The 18,685-nt window shown below is 40.9% G+C and overlaps 2 protein-coding genes across 2 annotated transcripts in view; one reads left to right on the plus strand and one right to left on the minus strand.

Annotated features, from left to right (window-relative positions):
* Positions 1-5,231: 5,231 nt before the first annotated feature.
* Positions 5,232-8,697, plus strand: RHBDD3 (rhomboid domain containing 3). The gene is made up of 3 exons (XM_018561741.1): positions 5,232-5,457; positions 5,566-5,811; positions 8,473-8,697. Exons 1-3 carry the CDS (start codon positions 5,372-5,374, stop codon positions 8,654-8,656), a joined length of 516 nt encoding a protein of 171 aa, XP_018417243.1. The 5' UTR covers positions 5,232-5,371; the 3' UTR covers positions 8,657-8,697.
* A 457-nt stretch (positions 8,698-9,154) lies between these two features.
* Positions 9,155-18,685, minus strand: part of EMID1 (EMI domain containing 1) — a 78,394-nt gene continuing 68,863 nt past the window's right edge. Inside the window, exons 14-15 of the mRNA XM_018561740.1 lie at positions 13,795-13,885; positions 9,155-10,221 (exon numbers count right to left, since the gene is read on the minus strand). Of these exons, the coding sequence (XP_018417242.1) occupies positions 10,088-10,221; positions 13,795-13,885 (225 nt within the window). The 3' untranslated portion in view covers positions 9,155-10,087. The remainder of the gene's footprint in view (positions 10,222-13,794; positions 13,886-18,685) is intronic.

The raw sequence follows: 18,685 nt of genomic DNA on the forward strand, positions 1-18,685 counted from the left end.
TACTTGGTCCTGAAAAAGTGGTATCGGGACATCCCTACTAGGAAGCCCTAAAGAGATGTTCCCCTGTTCTCCATGGAGATGTCATAGTTGAACTCGACCGCATGCAGAATCTAATCCATTTGATTAATCATATGTTGGGGAAACTTTCAGAAACAAGTTCTTAATGCAGGGTCCTAGCTTAATCAGTCACTGCTGGGAGATACCGTGTTTCCCCGAAAATAAGACACTGTCTTATGACAGTGTCGCTTCCATCGTGCGGGCATGAGCTGCGGCCGGAGGGCGTGTAACATGTTTAGTGTCTATTTAACCGACGTGACCCGATCTTTTATATTTGACCAAAAAACTGGGTAATAATAAATGTTTCCTAACATAATGTTACAAAAAACGTTTTTTTTTCAAAATTTTCAGTAATTTTTCCTAATTATAATAAAAAATAAAACCCGTAGTGGTGATTAAATACCACCAAAAGAAAGCCCTATCTGTCCCCAAAAAATGGTATAAAATTCATGTCAGTACAGCGTTGCATGACGGAATAAACGTCAGTCAAAGTATCGCAACGCTGAATACTGAAAAATGGCCTGGCCAGGAAGGGGGTCTAAACACCTGGTCTTGAAGTGGTTAAGAGAGCAAATCAAGAAGGAGGGGGGTTGCTTCCTTTCAACCTTGTGGTCTGGACAGGTAGCCAAGGCTCAGTCAGACACGCTGGTCAACTCAGGCACAACACCCTCTAGAACCAGATTTAGCTATTGTAAACCAGAAAAAGAAATCTATAAGAGATCAATCAAGCCACCTTATGTCATTTTGTACTGACCTTATTTATTATGGTTGTTTTCCTCCATGTTCAGTAAAACAATAAATAAATACAACTGATTTGGTTACTTACGCAGGGATAAGTAGAATTATTTGAATATCTCTATATAGCAGACAAGTATTTAGTGAAAGAGAAGCACACTGTGTTGGGGTACAAAACTAGGTTAAACATGTTAATCCTAACAAATTGCATACTAGAATGGGCATGATGACTAAAACATTTTTTACATTCAGTATCTGACAGCCCTCTTTTGAAACAAAATGCAAAGGGTTGCAAAGCCACAGACAGCATCCACGTGAATATAACAAAAGAGTCAGGGTTTGTTCAGCCATATCCAGGTTACTGTCATTTGCTATCCTTTAGAACTGTTATCCTGCTAGTGTTAAAAACTATTATAGTAACACAGAGGTATACAGTATATCGAAAGAAACACATTCAAAGCATTGGTGTCTGTTTGGCCTGTGTGTCTCATGTGTACACTATATTAGGACTTTCATGGAAAGTTTTTATGTAATAAGGCAGGGCAAAATGTCATGCAGTAACTGCTAGGAGTTACAGATTTTACCTTTACAGCAGCCAGAACAATTAGAAAATTGGATAGATTGCTGTGTGTTGTATGAGTAATTTTACTACTTCACAATATTTTTCATACAGGCTTCAGGCATTATTTTATAGATTTCTGATTTTTTTTTTTTTTTGGCAGGCCATCGTCTGCTAACACATGTGCTGTGTTCAGTTAACAATCAACTTCTGGTAATATCTCTGCTCCTGTTTCCACTCCTGCACTGGCAATTAGAAAACCACATTGGCACCCTGTATCTTCTACATCTCTCTTTTATATGCAGTTTGTTTAGTGCCACCATTTACATTTTGGTTACCTTGCTTCTGCCTATTACTGCAGCCCCAGCCTCTGGATACCTCGCTACACTTTTGTCCCTGCTGATAGCTCATGGTCCAGCTGTTCCATGGCGAATGGGAAGGAAGATACTGCCTTTGCTTTGCTGCGGGATAATCATAGCTTCACAGTACTTTTGGCCTCAGTCTTCTCTTTTATACCACATATGTGGAGTGATTAGTGGACTGGCCAGTATCCTTTAATCAGATAATATGAATACTATTGTGATAATAATGTTATACTGCAGGATCAGTATCACTAAGAACAATAAGCCCATGTCTTTACTGAAGTGTCTGGAAGCATGTGTAAACATGTGGTTAAAGCCTGGCTACAGTCAAAACTATTTTTTTTTTAACCGGTGGATGGAGCGAGGAAAGATTAGAACCTCTGTAAGGTTTTCAATGATGTCTGTATTACTACTGAGATTTCCCATCACTTTCTGATTTGTCTGACACCTATCACCCAAATGCACCTTAATGTGCATTGGTGCACTGCAGTGCAATTCATTCTGAATGGCTTTCATTGCAGTCTCATTATGTTGGGGTGCCATTCATTCCAACGTAGCTCCAAAATACATGCACGCTGCAATGCAGCCCAGTTCATTTAAATGTGCTTCCTAACGAAGTGTGCCGTAAGGCGTGCCCAAGCATGAAAATATGTGCACTGCAGCACACTGCGTTGTGATGTGAATGTGCCCATTAATACTGGTCCATCTTGCTTTGCATTAACATGCACTTTAATGTGTGTTGTGTTAAGGCAGACCATTAATTTAGGTAGACTGACAATGCACCAAAATATTGGATATACACCGTTCCAATGTAGTGCAGCTCAATGCATGACAGTCTGTTACCATGCTATCCAGAGCACCACATCACACGTGTAATGAGTTAGTGTGTTGGGATGCCAATGAAAATAATAAAAGGTACCACAACATACATGCGTTGTTTTAACGTGTGCATTCCTGCCAATGCACTGCATTGGAAAGGTGTGAATGGGCCCTAAATGTAAAATTTCCATCATCTATCTACTGGGTCTTATTTCTTTGCATGATGATGTGACAATTGTACTAGAGGGTCCATTAACACTTTGCTATTGCGGTAACACACGTGTCACCCCAATACACATTACTTGCGTTAGCATGTTGCAGTTTCATTGATTTTGAAAGGCACCCCAATGCATTTACCCAACGGACCTCTGCCGCACTTGTGTTGCAGTGCACTACAAAAGTTCTAAGTTGTTAGCTCCTCGAGGTAATGCACTACCATGTGTTGTGGTGCACTGCATCTGAAAAAATGCTACATATCCATTTTTTAATCATGTATTAGGGGCAAAGAATGAAGTAATTCTAGTACATTGAATGATGCTGCTTTTTAGAGACTGGACACTGGCAGTCAAAGCTGTAAGACTGTCTTGTATAACACCACCCACTCTGATCATGCTCCATATTCTTCTACTGTCCTAGGAGAATGGACATCTTCTCTACTTTGAGAGAAGCAAACACTTTTCTTTTTAGCAAGATTCCCATTTCCTTCTAGCAGATTTCTACAGTTGCTGCAAAGCCAGAAAGGCTAACCATGCAGCTTCCGGGTGGGCTCTGTGTCATTGGGCTCTACTACATCATAGTGGACCACATCCTTCTCTCTGTGTATGTGCACGCTATGTTGCAGTGTGCATGTGAACCTCGTTGCTTTCTCGTCATATCTTCAGACATTCCACCTACACCACAATCCTCTGGAAGTTTACCTTATCCCTCACTTGCTTAACTTGGTATGGCAGATCATAAGCACAAGGATAGAAGTTCTGCGGGCACTTTGAGCTTACAATCCACTAATAGTTGCAGGGTTGGTTGCAGGGTACCTCCTAAGGGACCTGACGCCAATAGCCTGGAGCACTGTCCCCTGCCAGAGTCACGGCACTCCTTAAGCCGGGTACATATGGCATGAATTTTGTCTGAATTGGCTGAAATTCGCTCAGTGGGTGTCATTTGATCGAGGAAGCCAGTTGGAAAATACTCGGCCTAACAGAGCTGGCAGCCAGCTGCAAGCTCCATTTGGGTATTCTGACAACAGCCACTGGCTGCTGTCAGAATACAATGAAAGCAGCGCAGGATTTCTCCATCTATGCTTGTAAGCATAGATGGAGGAATCTGTTCTATTTTTGTTGTTCAGCCCACAGGTTGAACGGAAAAAAAAAACCACGTGCAAATCTGACTTTAGAGTCCTTTCTAACTCCTTCAGGTATGGCTCGCTCCTCTGTCTTGTGTGGGGAAAAAGTCTATGCTACTATGTGTGAGTTTATGGGGAATATTTTAGCCATCTTAGGCAACTCTAAACACAGGTGTCATAAGCATGCCCCCCTGCCCACTCCTTCAGAGTCTATCTCTGATTTTCCTGTGTCTGCAACTGCTTGTGCACAGTTAGCAGAGAATGGAAAATAATATACCCTTTTATTTGAGGAATTAGTACATAAGCCTACCTGGTTTGTATAACACTTTTTAAAAGCTAGGAAATCGCACTTGGAGAGCATATTTCTCATGATGCGTGGCAAGAAAATCCCATCCCAGAAAGTATTCCGTGTAGCCTGCCTTTTCTTCAGTTCAGTCTGGATTTTCAGTCTAGGGATTTTTTTTCAAAGACAACTTGCCACTTAATCTGAAGTTAGTCTTCCTATAGAGTGCCGTTCACATTATTCCCCCGTACTTTCCTCAGTTACACCATGGAATCTACTACTGGTTTTGTCAGTTACCCAGAAACTGACCTTTGAACCTATCAGGGATAAGAGAGGTGAATTTCTAGGTTGGTGGCCTTAATCTGTAAGGAACCCATTTGTTACACAAAGAGAAGGTTGTGTTGAGGCTTAAGGCTTCTTTTCTTCCCAAGGTGGTTTCTTCTTTTCATCTTAACCTGGACATTGTTCTCCCATCTCTATATCCTGTCCCACAACATTTCCCTCCACTATCTGAATGTGATACATGCTGTTTGAGTCTCGCTGTTTTGATCTCTCAGCTACTGCATCCTATAGAGAGTCCGACTCAGTTTGTCATTCCTGCGGCGTTTCCTATAAGGGACAGTCTGCTTCTCATTCCACTGTCTCCAGGTGGATTCAGCAGCTTATCATTCAAGCCTTCATTGGCCTGCCTTAATGCAACACACATTATCATACAATGCTCTGGAATGGCCAAGTGTAAAGGTGCCCATACACTGCACGATTCTCGTACGAGAATCGTGGGAAATCCCGCGATCGTACGAGAATCGTGCAGTGTATGGAAGGCGTGCAACCGTTTCTACTGTACAGTCGCACGTCTTCCGTCGAACCAGCAGGCTAGAAAACCCGCCGGGAATCGTACGATTCTCGGCGAGTGAGTGGCCTGCTGGTTCGACAACTGACGAACGGGCCAGTATGCGCACGCGCACACTACACGATCGCGGGATTTCCCGCGATTATCGTACGATTATCGTAAGGTGTGTGGGGACCTTAAATGGGCCCTGAAAGTTCCTTGCAGTTCAGTTGGTTCCTGCTGAAACAAATTCACAAAGACAGATTGCTGTTTTAACATACCTGATAAGTTAGATCCTTACAGTAAAACCACAGTCCGCAATGGATTACTCCGCTACCTGAAGCCATCAGAAACCAGAATACAGGCGCTAGATAGAATATTCATTTGTATGAGATCACTTCCTGTAGCTCGATTTATACCCTTTCGGGAGGAAGGATCTGGGCCGCACTATACAAATTTTAGAGCACAAAACAGGTATGTGAGATCAACATATAAATGTTTTTAATGGTTTTGCTGCATCTTATTGCAAGGCCTTGCAAGATTGTATATCACTTTAAAGGAACACCTTTCTTTCTTTATTAGACTTCCATTCTCCTATACAGATGTACAGGAGCCTGACCTGTATACTGATATGTCATTGGCTGGGGTGACTACACAGAGTGCACCCCTTGGTCATTTCCAAGACACTCCAGTTTGGTTAGGACATGATGAGAGACTGGAGGAAGCAATGTTGGAAGCTGGCATTCTGGCATCTTTAAGGGCATATGAGCAACAGGAAACACAGAGACACGAGCTAACCCTAAACAAATCCAGTGTGTCAGCACTCAGGTAAGCTACTAGTATTATGCATACTTTTTATAAACTCTCTATAACTTACCTCATAGTCATATAAATGGTGAATATAATGTCATGTTTCTATGGCCCCACAGCCACTATCCAATACCAGCCTGCCTAGTTTACTGAATTTCCAGTTTACTGAATTATTTTTTATAGACCTCAACAAAAATATTATCTTATTTAGTCCATTCACCTATTTCAATGAATGCTTACTAAGGAGAAGCTCACCAGATATCTCAGGATCTACAGTCAGACTATATCAATCAGTAATGAAAACAACTTCTGGGTCTGTGTGTTTTTATAGCTATGTAGTATGTGAATAAAGGGTTAAGGCCATGAGTTTTCTGCTGTGACAATTAGGGCTCATTCACACTAGCTGCATTTGGCAGCGTTGCACAACGCAGTCCTAATGCTAGAACAAGGCAATATGCCTTATGTCCTATGGGTTCAATGCACACCAACGTTTACTAAGTGTGTACTGGCATTGGTATGTGCTGAAAAAAGTAGAACGTATTGCATTTTTGTTCAGTTTGTTCCAACGGACTGTAATGCATCACAACATGCACACAGCTATGAAAAAAGGGAATAAAAGCACTGCAATGCATTTAAACAATGCATCTCAGCATACATGCACAACGCACTCCAGCACGCACATGTGATGCGCACCTTAACGTGTGCTTGCTGGTGTGAATAAGCCCTTATATGTTAGGCACCCAAAGCAGTGGATGAAGAGAAAAAGTCAGACATGCAGCATACTCCACCTGTTTTCAGACATGTCCATCTTCCAACAGGTCCCTAAACTTGAATTGTCGGATCATGCAACGGTTTGTGTGTAGACTGCAGAGCAAGGCAACGTAGCAATATTGCCGACACCTCCACCACAGATTTATCAGGGGAGAACAAAGATTGCATATGGTTTTCTGAAGGTGCCTATATGCAGTCTTCTAATTTGGCCTCATATGGAACCTTGTCCAGTGTCTTTTGCTTCCCTCCTGATCAGTTTGCTGCAGCAAGCCTCGCCTGCTCTACTTTATTGACTAAACATGATCAGTCACATGTTTAGAGGCCTGAGGTAAGATAGAGAAGCGTGAGGACAGTTGGATCGTACCTACAATCTATGGCTGGTTTTGTTAACTATTTTCCTAACTGAACCTTTGTTGCCTGTGTCTGACTGTGTTTGAGAATCTCCATAGACATAGAATTGTCTCCTAGTCTTGTCATTTTTGACCACACTGGAAGACTGCTATCTGGTATCTACTGGGATCCTACACACTGCTTGCAAGCTTTTCTTATGCATATCATTAAAAATGGATAACAGGAAGACAAAAAGGCATATTCATTTTCCAATGGGTTTTTACAGATAGAATATACACTATATTTCCAAAAGTATTGGGACGCCTGCCTTTACACGCACATGAACTTTAATGGCATCCCAGTCTTAGTCCGTAGGGTTCAATATTGAGTTGGCCCACCCTTTGCAGCTATAACTGCTTCAATTCTTCTGGGAAGGCATCCACAAGGTTTAAGAGTGTGTCTATGGGAATGTTTGACCATTCTTCCAGAAGTGCATTTGTGAGGTCAGGTACTGATGTTGGGGGAGAAGGCCGGGCTCGCAGTCTCCGCTCTAATTCATCCGAAAGGTGTTCTATCGGGTTGAGGTCAGGACTCTGTGCGACTCAAGTTCCTCCACCCCAAACTCGCTCATCCATGTCTTTATAGACCTTGCTTTGTGCACTGGTGCGCAGTCATGTTGGAACAGGAAGGGGTCATCCCTAAACTGTTCCCACAAAGTTGGGAGCATGAAATTGTCCAAAATGTCTTGGTTTGCTGATGCCTTAAGAGTTCCCTTCACTGGAACTAAGGGGCCAAGATCAACCCCTGAAAAACAACCCCACACCATAATCCCCCCTCCACCAAACTTTACACTTGGCACAATGCAGTCAGGCAAGTACCGTTCTCCTGGCAAACCCAGACATGTCCATCGGACTGCCAGACAGAGAACCGTGATTTATCACTCCAGAGAACACGTCTCCGCTTCTCTAGAGTGCAGTGGCGGCGTGCTTTACACCACTGCATCCGACGCTTTGCATTGCACTTGGTGATGTAAGTCTTGGATGGAGCTGCTTGGCCACGGCAACCCATTCCATGAAGCTCTCTACACACTGTTGTTGTGCCAAGCTGAAGACCACGCGAAGTTTGGAGGTCTGTAACTATTGACTCTGCAGACAGTTGGAGACTTCTGCGCACTGTGCGCTTCAGCATGCGCTGACCCGCTCTGTCATTTTACGTGGCCTACCATTTCGTAGCTGAGTTGCTGTTGTTATAATACCACTAACAGGTGACCGTGGAATATTTAGTAGTAAGGAAATTTCAAGGATGGACTTATTGCACAGGTGGCAACCTATCACGGTACCACGCTTTAATTCCCTGAGCTCCTGAGAGCGACCCATTCTTTCACAAATGTTTGTAGAAGCAGTCTGCATGCCTAGGTGCTTGATTTTATACACCTGTGGCCATGGAGGTGATTGGATCACCTGCATCCAATGATTTGGAGGGGTGTCCCAATACATTTTGCAATATCGTGTATGTTAGTGCCAAGTATTCTCATTATTTTTGTTGTAGTACATTATCATTTTGTGTTGTTTCTCTTAGGCTTCAGCAACTGGAGCGCATGGGCTTCCCAACAGGACCTGCAGTTGTTGCATTAGCAGCAACAGGGAAGGTAGAAGGAGCAGTCTCCCTTCTTGTAGAAGGACAGGTTGGTGGAGACATTGCAGTGACCACTGAAAGACAGACGGGTAGTGGACCTCAAAGCCCATCTGACACATGGCAATAAAACCTATGGTACATGAACTCGGTATTTTTGACATGACACATTTTTTTGGTCATGCAAAGACATGCAAAGATGATCACCACAGTAGTCAGAAGAGCTATATAAGAGCTATATAATGATCTTCATGGAATTATAGTCAGCAGTTGCTTTTTGTGTGAAAGACATTCAATACAGGATATTTAAAGGGCATATGAAGGCATTCATTTCTTGCATAGAATCATGGTTACTTTGTTATGTGACTTTTTTTTCTCACTGGAGCTCAATAAAAATGTTTTATTTGTACAAAGTGTTTTTACCCATCATGGATATGAAATAATGATACAGTATGTGTACAAAACAAATAATGAAAAGATGTACCTTCCTATATTATAAACAGTAACAAAACAGTTTGTTAGCCTTTTCTCATGTATTTGGGTAGCATGAATTATAACAACATAGCACCTTGGGTTATCTATACACATAGGCAACATCACATTTAAGGATTTGCATTCATCCCATCATGATCACCTGTAGTAACTATGGTGGCTGCTTCCTAGTATGCATAAAGCAATTACTGCAAAATGCACCAAGGACATCTGAGAGCTCTTTCATGATTTGGAGTACAGTCATGCACAATAAGGGGGCAGTCACCACGGAGAAGAACCATGTGCAGTTCAAAGCATGATCACTGCAGTCTGAAGTAAACTGCATGGCAACACACTGCAATAAGAATGTATACACACCCTAAACTTCTTTGGTGACCAATTTCAGTTCCAGATTTTGGAACCAGAAGTTGGCACAAATGATCCAATCCAGTGGACACTAGATAATGGCTTGCAGTAAATGGGCTCTTCATTTAATGTTTACTATGGCAATGCATTACTTTGATGTTTATACCAGGTAATAATAATGTAGCTGATATAGATTTAAACAATACATAGAAAAGACAATGTTGTTTGGATCTGAACAATAATACAATCTTTCCTCTCTATTTACAACAAAGGCTGTAGTTGCGCCATTGCAGGTTGCAGTCCAGCATTAAATCATCTTCAGTATATGCTGACGCAACACATTTAAAGAATCAAGCCTTCTTTTTGCACAACTGTGCCAGCAACTTGATGCGCTGATGATATGTTGCTGAATTTTCAGACATCATAAATATTATAGGGAAGGTAGTATAGCATACGTGGAAGGTATGAATGAACACCATACTTTCTATACATGTCCTGCTTGAGCACAGAATAACAACCACCTATGTGATTTGTTTAAATGTATTCATGCAGTAAGATCCTAAGGTTCAGGCCTGGGAAGAGCTTTCACGAAGACTGCGTGCAAGAAGCCATAACTCTGTGGGCCTGTCCTTTACTCTTAATAGTATGGTTATAAGGCACAAATAAGATCCATGGTGGGTAGATAAACCTTGTGAGGATAACAGTGGCAGCATAAGAATAAGCATCAAAAGCTGTCATCTTCCTCCTCATCATTTTGAGATGGCAAAATTCTGTAAGCTGATGGTCCATTGCGCCGTCCCCGATAAAATCCACTGGTGCTTGTTGGTGATGGTTCTGTTCCAGAGCCTCCGTCTGTCTCTATATTGAAAGAATGCACAAGCAGAAATAAACAAAGGTGTTCAACAATAAAGGCTAGGTATACGACATCAAAATCTTCCTTCTCTTTACATGATTTTCTTATACTACACTTTTTCCCTTTGCATGTTTACTGTTAAAGAAGAATTCCAGGAGATTTTTTAATATTAACCCTGGCATTGGGGTTACCCCGGCACTGCAAGGGTTAAATGCTCATTTGTGTCCAGGTGCTAAAATAACAAAGATATAATCACCCGAAGCTCCGAGCCGGCCAGCTGTCACAGCGCTCCCTCCAGCCTGTCTCCCCCTCCCTGCCGCATTGAAATCTTCCTCAGCGTCCTCACGTCTATACACTGTGTATAGAGGTGATGATTTATGGGTCCTTAGACCGCTGCAGAGGAGGGGGAGAGATGTTAGAAGGACCAGTCTAAAAAAAGCTGGCTCGGAACTACGGGTGAATATAACTTTTTTTTAACATAGACACAAACGAGAACTTAAAAGAGAACTATGGGTTAAGTGTTTTTTCCCATAGTTTTCTTAAGGGTCATGGAGGACATATACTAGTGTCCTCGCGTGACCCAAAGCTCAGTATATAGCGAGCTATAGCACGCGGTATACTGAAACCGCCGCAGCCGGGACGGATCCCTGCATTACTGTCGAGATGCACCCAGCTGGCGGATTGACAGCTGGCTCTGCCTACCTAGAGGCAGAGCCAGCTGTGCCCGCCCCTCCCCCGCCCATTCCTCCAGTCAGCGCTGGAGGAGCGGGAGGGGGGAAATCCTTGCGGGGAGACGTGGCTGACAGTCACAGCTCTCTGCAGGGAGATGATCGAGAAGTGAGCGAGCGACGGTATGTGTTCGATCACTTCCCGATCTATTGAGCCGACGTGTGACAGTTTAATTGTCAAGCGTTGGCTCGAACTATGAGGATGAGTGATTATCACTCACCTCATAGTTCTCCTTTAACCCTCGCAGTGCTGGGGCAGCCCCACTGCAAGGGTTAATAAAAAAGATTCTTCTTTAATTCTTCATTTTAATTTCCAAAAGCTCCCTTCCCTACAGATTATTTCCACTTTCTTTGTGCCAGTTTCAGCTTCCTTCATACTACAGTGCACATCTAATCCAGCTATGGGCAATGCTACTTAACATGGGACCCTCTGAGAAGTTACATACTACACTTATCCTCTATAAAAGCTTTATTAATATAGTGGCAATTATTTGGGCTCTTTTACAGAAATTCAGCAATAATGTATACAGTAGATGTAAACCACCAAAGTTGGGGTCAGGTACCACTGATGTCAGTGAACTACCAGACAGCATCAGCAGTGACTAGTGAGGCATCGGTGATGAAAATTAATTTAGACAATTCATCACCAGGCTGGCTCTGAAGTCATTTTTCTCTCCACAATTATGGATCAGTGGCTCCAGAACGTGAAAAGGTCAGCCTTAATCTGTTTAGCCCATGTTCATAAACAAATAAGCCAGAAAGGTTGCCATTGAGCGGAAGATAATAAACCCAGGTCGCTAGGTGACCATTGCCTACTTTTAAAAGCCATGTTAGTTCATATACATTGTCAAGTAGCTTTTAAGTAGAGGCAACATAAAACGATGAATATATACCAAATGCCATATATATATTTCTAATTTATGTTTTTTATTTAATTTCATCTTTTTTTTTTTTAACAGACAATTATATACTTTGTCTTTACAGTATCTGCAGCTATTCACTGTGATGTTGAGCAGTATAATGTGACTAAAATCTCTATATAAACTGTTTTCATGAAACATTTAGTATAAAAATCATAAACAACCAAGAGCAAACATGAATACTACCAGCAATAGAAAGTACAACACAAAGGTCCATATTTTATAAGTGGACAAGACAAATAATATAAACGTAGACAAATAATTGAATATTGTTTTAGTAGGAACATGCTAATAAAGATGCTTGGGCAGATTTAGAAATATATAGATTGCAAAAGACAATAAACTACCACTAGAAACAACAACAAAAAACTACAGGAACAGATCACATTTATATAAAATCAAAACAATTTGTATTTTCTTCCAAGCTATTATTAGTGATCTGTCCTTGATTTTCGTCCATTCTCTCTTCCTCCACTTATGAGAGTATTGCCATAAGGGACTTTTTCTTTCCTATTGAAGCTATAGGGTTGTCTGTAAGAGGTTTTAATTCCGCACAGACTGTGAAGTCTTGTGGTTTGCACTTGTCTTTACACAGACCTTGTGCACACTTGCAACACATGCACCACGAATAAACAGGCAGCATGCACACACTTCGTGATCTATTCCATCACATCACAAGGGCTGTAATGTAAGCTACATGGTAACACATGAGCTACTTATAGCTAGCTCAGTTAACTGTTTAAAAAAATTCTGGGTGTATTCCTAAATGCACAGAATATTATTGGATATTGAGTTCTTATGAGTATATTAAGCAGCAGAGATTGTTGATCCAAGGAATATCTTATGGGATCAGGAAGGATTTTTTTCCCCCTGTTGGAGCAAATTGAACCATGCTTTATAGGGGTTTTTTTAATCTTCCCCTGGATCAACAGGGGGTAACTGTGGGCATAGCTTTCTGTTTTAAGTTTGCTTGTTTTTTTTTTTTTTTTCTCCTCTTATCTCTATAGGTTGAACCCGATGGACTTGTGTCTTTTTTCAACCCAACAATGTAACTATATAACAATATTAAAACCACTAGGCAACACTACAACTAGATATTATTACAATATTCCATCCATGACAAACAGGGTTATTCACTAAAGAGCCGAAGGATCCAGCCGTAGCTTCGGCTGATCCTTCGGCTCTGTTCGGCCGCCGGAGCCCTTCGGTTCGGTTGAACCGAAGGGCTACTGTATAGGCTATTCACAATAGCCTGTACAGCAGCCGAGCGGCTCAGCCGAACACAAATGGTTCGGCTTGGCTGAGCCATATTGACAGGCGAAGCGTGGAGAAAGGTCGGCCGAAGCCGACCGATTTCCACGCAACTGACCTGGGGACGCTGATCTGTCATTAAACAATAACAACTGGGCGGAGCTGGCCGTGATGTTACCTCGGTGATAGCGAGCAGAATAGCTGCTACCACTATTCACTTACTGCCGTTCGGCCCCGATGAGAACGGCAGCGAGTGAACTGCCGGAGCTTCCGCTCAGCCGATCCAGATGTTGCCATGTACATCTGCTCCAGCTTTTGTCTGCTCCAGTTTTGATAAATTCCCCTCTATGTATTTTATATAATTTTATGAAACGATTTAGAATAACAGAGCTTCAAAAAAAGGAATGCTATTTTCATAGAACACAAGACACAAGAAGGTTGGGGACTTTTCCTTTCCAGATTTCCTTAATTCTAACTACACAAAAATAAGGAATACTGAAAAAAAATAAAAGAAAAAGCTTTTAACACTTTGCATGATTACTTCTGTGAGCCTCCTGCTCAGAAATTGATTTGGTTTAACAGTCCAAACAAGCTACATTTACAGCCCATGGATAACAAAGGTGGGTAGGGGTGGTTGCAGGCATACTGACAGCAAGGAGCAGTGCATGGCTTTTGTTACCTGGCCACATTATGTACTCAAGCAGAGTGACCCTTTTAACCAGCAGCTCCAGCTGCTCTTGAAGCTGCAGGAAGGAGGCTAAGCTGACCACCTGCCAGACCGAAAACAGCACAATGGAACAATAGAAAGGTGATGGAGATTGGCATATGAGAGTGGCAATAAAGGACAGAATGCTGTAGCAGAGGATAGTAGAAAATACCAAAGAACAGGACAGGCAAGGGAAAAAGTTTGTCAAAGGAAACTTGTAGAACACACACACAAAGAAGGCAGGTGCATTCCCAGAAGGTTATCTTAACATGTTGCAATATGACAAATAGAGATAAAGCAAGATAAAAAAAAATATATATATATAATATAATACAGAATGCAACAACACAGGCAGCGTGTCACAGGCCTAACCTGTACATTTCCATTAATTATTAGGAATATTGGGTATTAAAAGAAACTGAACCATGTTATTGCATGATCTGATGTGTATAAACATTCCACAAGAGGGCAGCACAAGGAAAGCATTACATTACTTAGCCCTCAGCACAGGAGGGCATAGGCTCTGTCAATGTCCGAACCGAAGCAGGATACATTTAACAATTTACTGATAGGCAATAAATCATGTCTAATAAAGAGCTTATTTAAATAGTGCCTTAGAAAGCCATCATAGAAAAACACAGTAGCATATAGCTATTGAAAAGGAGGCGCTTCAAAATGCAATATTTGATCAAGGCCTGTGTAAACGCCAATAATTTGTTTTAAAAAATTCCAATTTATTCTGTTGACAACAGTATAGGAAGCCTTTCAGGTTTTACCTTTATTTGTATTGTTTGTATAATGTGTTGTAGTTAAATCTCTTAGAAAATGAATAACACTCCAATATAAATATGTAACAATGCAAGCAATATATTATTGTCAAAGAAGCCTGAAAGCCATAATATGTACCTGCAATTTATTTTTGTGTTAAATGTAAAGGACTACTATATAGTGAAAGCTATTGTAATCTGGTAACTGTATGTGACTGATACCTGTAATCTTATTTCCCTAAAAAAGGGATGTCATTAACTGGTTTGTTAATTTGTTTAAAATGAATCTAAATCTACCCTGTCCACAATGATTTCACAGCATAACGAACAGCATCACCCTGTAGAGCAAAAAGATATCTCACCGCTCCAATTCCTTAGCTGTCATCAGGAGTCCCCAGGTGCTGGTCTAATAGGTGCGTCTCCACCTTTGAATGTAGTAGTATTCGAACAGACTGCACTATCCAGAAAATTCCAATACTTCAGACTATTGAAATTCACAGAAAATCCAGAGTAACAGTGTATCTAACAGCAAATACCAGCACCGCAAACCCCTAACCAGCTACAACCTCTCACATGTTTCACCCGTAGGCTTTTTTATATATTATTCATATAAGCCTACGGGTGAAACATGTGATAGGTTGTAGCTGTTTGGGGGTCGGAAGTATTGGAATTCTATGGATAGTGCAGTTCGTATACTACAACATTATCACCCTGTTACAGGAAGTGGCAAATCAAAGGCTCTACTGGCAGGATCATTCAGTAATAAACTATGTTACAGGGGGACTCAGAAAAACAAAAACTCATTTGAAAATGTTCCACTTTAAGAATATAATGCAAATACATTTTGGAGTTAGTTGTTGGCAACAACTGTAAACCAAAATGATTGTTATATGGGTAATTGTACAATATATCCTGTGTAGGAGAATATGGGGTGCATCTATAAAGAAAATTTGCTGAGCCATTTGTTCTGCGAAACATGTTCATTTATTCTGCACAAATAAGGAGCAAATACAAATGTTATTCATATATTTTGTTTTCAGGCTGAAAGTAATATCAGGAACATATCATATTATGGCCACTATAGGGAGCCGAGGAACATCGGAAGTATTCATTTTCCCAAGCTCAGGTCTAGTGGCCGTAATGTGTTTTTTTTTTCATTCAACCTGACAAGAAAATATACCAATAGCATTTGATTTTGCTCCCACTGGCACATAATGAATATGCAATTTAGCAGAATGAATAGCCCTAGGCGTGTCTCACAAGTTGGTATCAAAAACGTGGCTTATTCATGCCACTCATTGTATAGCTTTTTTTTAATTTATTTATTACTTTTTTCCAGTTATTACAAGTGGCAAGAAGAGGCCAGAAGGGAGGCCTGGCACTGAAGAAAACCTGTTTGGGTTTTTTTTTTCCATAGAATGTGTTATCTTCTGCTTTAACACACCTTCAGGCTTATTCACTAAACGGTGAAGAGTTTGGAGAAGGCAGGAGAAGTGAACAATCTAGGACAACATAACTGAACTGGAAAGTGAGCTGAATTGGAGAATTTTTCCAAATCAGCTATTTTGGCCTAGATTGTTCACTTCTCCTGCCTTCTCCAAACTCTTCACCCTTCTGTGAATAACTGTGTTAGTGTCTGGTAGATTAAAACACTGAAAATTACTGTAGAACTAGCCTGTGACAGTGACAAAATGTAAGAATTACTAAGAACTAAATGTGAATGCTTGCAATTTGAAAATCCACTGTCTATGATGGTTACCATGTTTATGGCACTGAGTAACAGCAATGCTCAATGCACTCTGTGTTAGCCTGCGTGAATATGCTTTTGACACATAAATCTACTACAATGAGCAGTACTGAGACCAAGTGACCATTTGCAGTGCACTCAATAAATGCTGACCAATGTGCTGCAGTATTGTCGTATATGAGGTTTGCATATATTGTCTTATATGAGGGTGACTCAGCTCCTCCTTATTGGCTCACAGGCACAGTCGAGAATGCAAGGTCATGCATGGCAGCATGCCAAAGGTAACAAGTGGCTTAGAATGGCACAAACTATATACAATCTGGGACATTTTCATTGAGTTAATATGCACAATCCAGGTCAAGGCCCACTTTGCTCATCTCTACTTAGTATTCCATCTATGCTCAGGAGAAGCTGCATCCTGACAGAAAGGCTTGAATACAACAACCTAATTCAGTTTCTGGATCTTAGTGAGCTCCTGTGTGACGAGAGGATTTTGCATGGAAAGTAATTAGGCGTTTTGTTATTCTGGACTGAAAACACTCATCTTTTTAGATGGCATGCTTGGATACAGTAAAAAGTGGTAAGAAATTGAAGGGCACCTCAAGACCAATAGAATAAGTAAGTGATGTGCTCCTTAGTTGGGTAATCACTATGGTGTTTTTAGGAAGCCTAATAAAGCCACCTTTGTCTGAGCTTGACTGGCAATTGTGACCTTGGTCTGAAGCCCTGCACTGTCTTACAGTGCTTGTGCCTCAAATAAATTTATTAATAGAACATACAAGTTTGGTTTGACACATACTGTAGATGTGGACTAATATGCTTTATGCCCCGGGGCTGCTTACTCCCGATTCAGCCCTGATGTTTCCTCTTAAAGTATACCTCTCTTAGGGAAAAAATGATTAAGGCAATGGATTCATAGTAGGCAACAGATTTTTTTAATACAATAATTCTTCTGTGAGTTACACCTATGACATTCAAATTACCTTGACTGTCTGTATGAATGGAGACTGTAAACACTATTTGAAGCCTTTATTCCTAAATACACTGTTACTGTTTTTTTATTTTTCTGTGCTTATGTGCAGACCAAACAATTGTCCAGTTTTCCATAGCCCACAAGGTGGCAAACCTATGTCTGTATCACAAGAGTTGCTGCCAATTACAAATGCTTTTTCAGGTAAAACAGTTCCATGTATGCATTTCAACCACGTATTTAGCTGTTTGCCTGAAGTTCCCTTAGTATACTTTGTGTAGGTATACTTTGAAGGGAACTTATATAAGGTTATTCACAAAAGGGTGAAGAGTTTGGAGAAGGCAGGAGAAGTGAACAATCTAGGACAATATAGCTGATTTGGAAACATTCTTCAATTCCGCTCACTTTCCAGTTCAGTTATGTTGTCCTAGATTGTTCACTTCTCCTGTCTTCTCCAAACCCTGCACCCTTCTGTGAATAACCTTGAAGGTGTGTTAAAGCAAAAGATAACACATTCTATGAAAAAACAAACAAAACAGCTTTTCTTTTGTGCCAGGCCTCTCTTCTGGCCTCTTCTTGTGACTTGTAATAAGTGGAAAAAAGTAATAAATAAAAAAAAAAACAACAACTATACAATGAGTGGAACGAATAAGCCACATTTTTGATACCAGCTTGTGAGATAAGCCTAGTAGCTCCCACTGCAAGCCCAGGAGCTTTTTGTGGCTGGCTCAAACACAAAGGGGTCTATTTATAAACTATCCGCAGGGCCCTTTGCGCCAATGAATATCTGTGAACGTTCGATCTGTGCAGTTATATGTCAAAACAAAGTTCTTTGGTTGTTTCTTCACAAAGCAAAGTATCTTTTTTTTTTTTTTTTTATGTAATACCGCATTATGGCACCCAGCAGTGGTTTCAGGGCTTTTGGATGTCTACACAAAGGAGGATTTTATGGGTAAAAAAAAATGTATAACATACATTTAATGCACATATTATCTTATGCAAAGATTGTTGTTGAATGAATGGCCTGGCATATATACAGTAGAACGTGTATTTCCTTGAAGCTACATGATTTGCCTTAATATTTACAATCGTATTATATTTGGGTACATTCATTCAACATTTACAGATTGAAAACACATTATATGTACCAGAAAGGCCCCGCTGTCTACATGTATCCTGATAATCACAATGCTCCTGGTATCTTTTCCCAAATCATTGTTTCCCCTCAGCCTTAAACTTTATCTATATTCCCCTCCATGCAATCCCCTTCACATTCTCATTTCCTTCCTAGTCTTTAGATACTCACCGTGAATTCCAATCATTGTCTCCAATATTAAAACTCTCTCTGCTAAAATCTTCAGAGCTTCTCTGATTTGCAGC

Source organism: Nanorana parkeri, unplaced genomic scaffold (genome assembly GCF_000935625.1).
Source record: "Nanorana parkeri isolate BGI_ZX_2015 unplaced genomic scaffold, ASM93562v1 scaffold540, whole genome shotgun sequence".
Classification (NCBI taxonomy): domain Eukaryota; kingdom Metazoa; phylum Chordata; class Amphibia; order Anura; family Dicroglossidae; genus Nanorana; species Nanorana parkeri.

Bases quoted from the DNA above. Each gene is read 5' to 3' on its own strand.
- RHBDD3 (XM_018561741.1), top strand. From the start codon at position 5,372: ATGAGATCACTTCCTGTAGCTCGATTTATACCCTTTCGGGAGGAAGGA. The intron at 5,458-5,565 runs GTATGTGAGATC...TTTCTTTATTAG, and splicing joins AATTTTAGAGCACAAAACAG to ACTTCCATTCTCCTATACAG. The intron at 5,812-8,472 runs GTAAGCTACTAG...TGTTTCTCTTAG, and splicing joins TCCAGTGTGTCAGCACTCAG to GCTTCAGCAACTGGAGCGCA.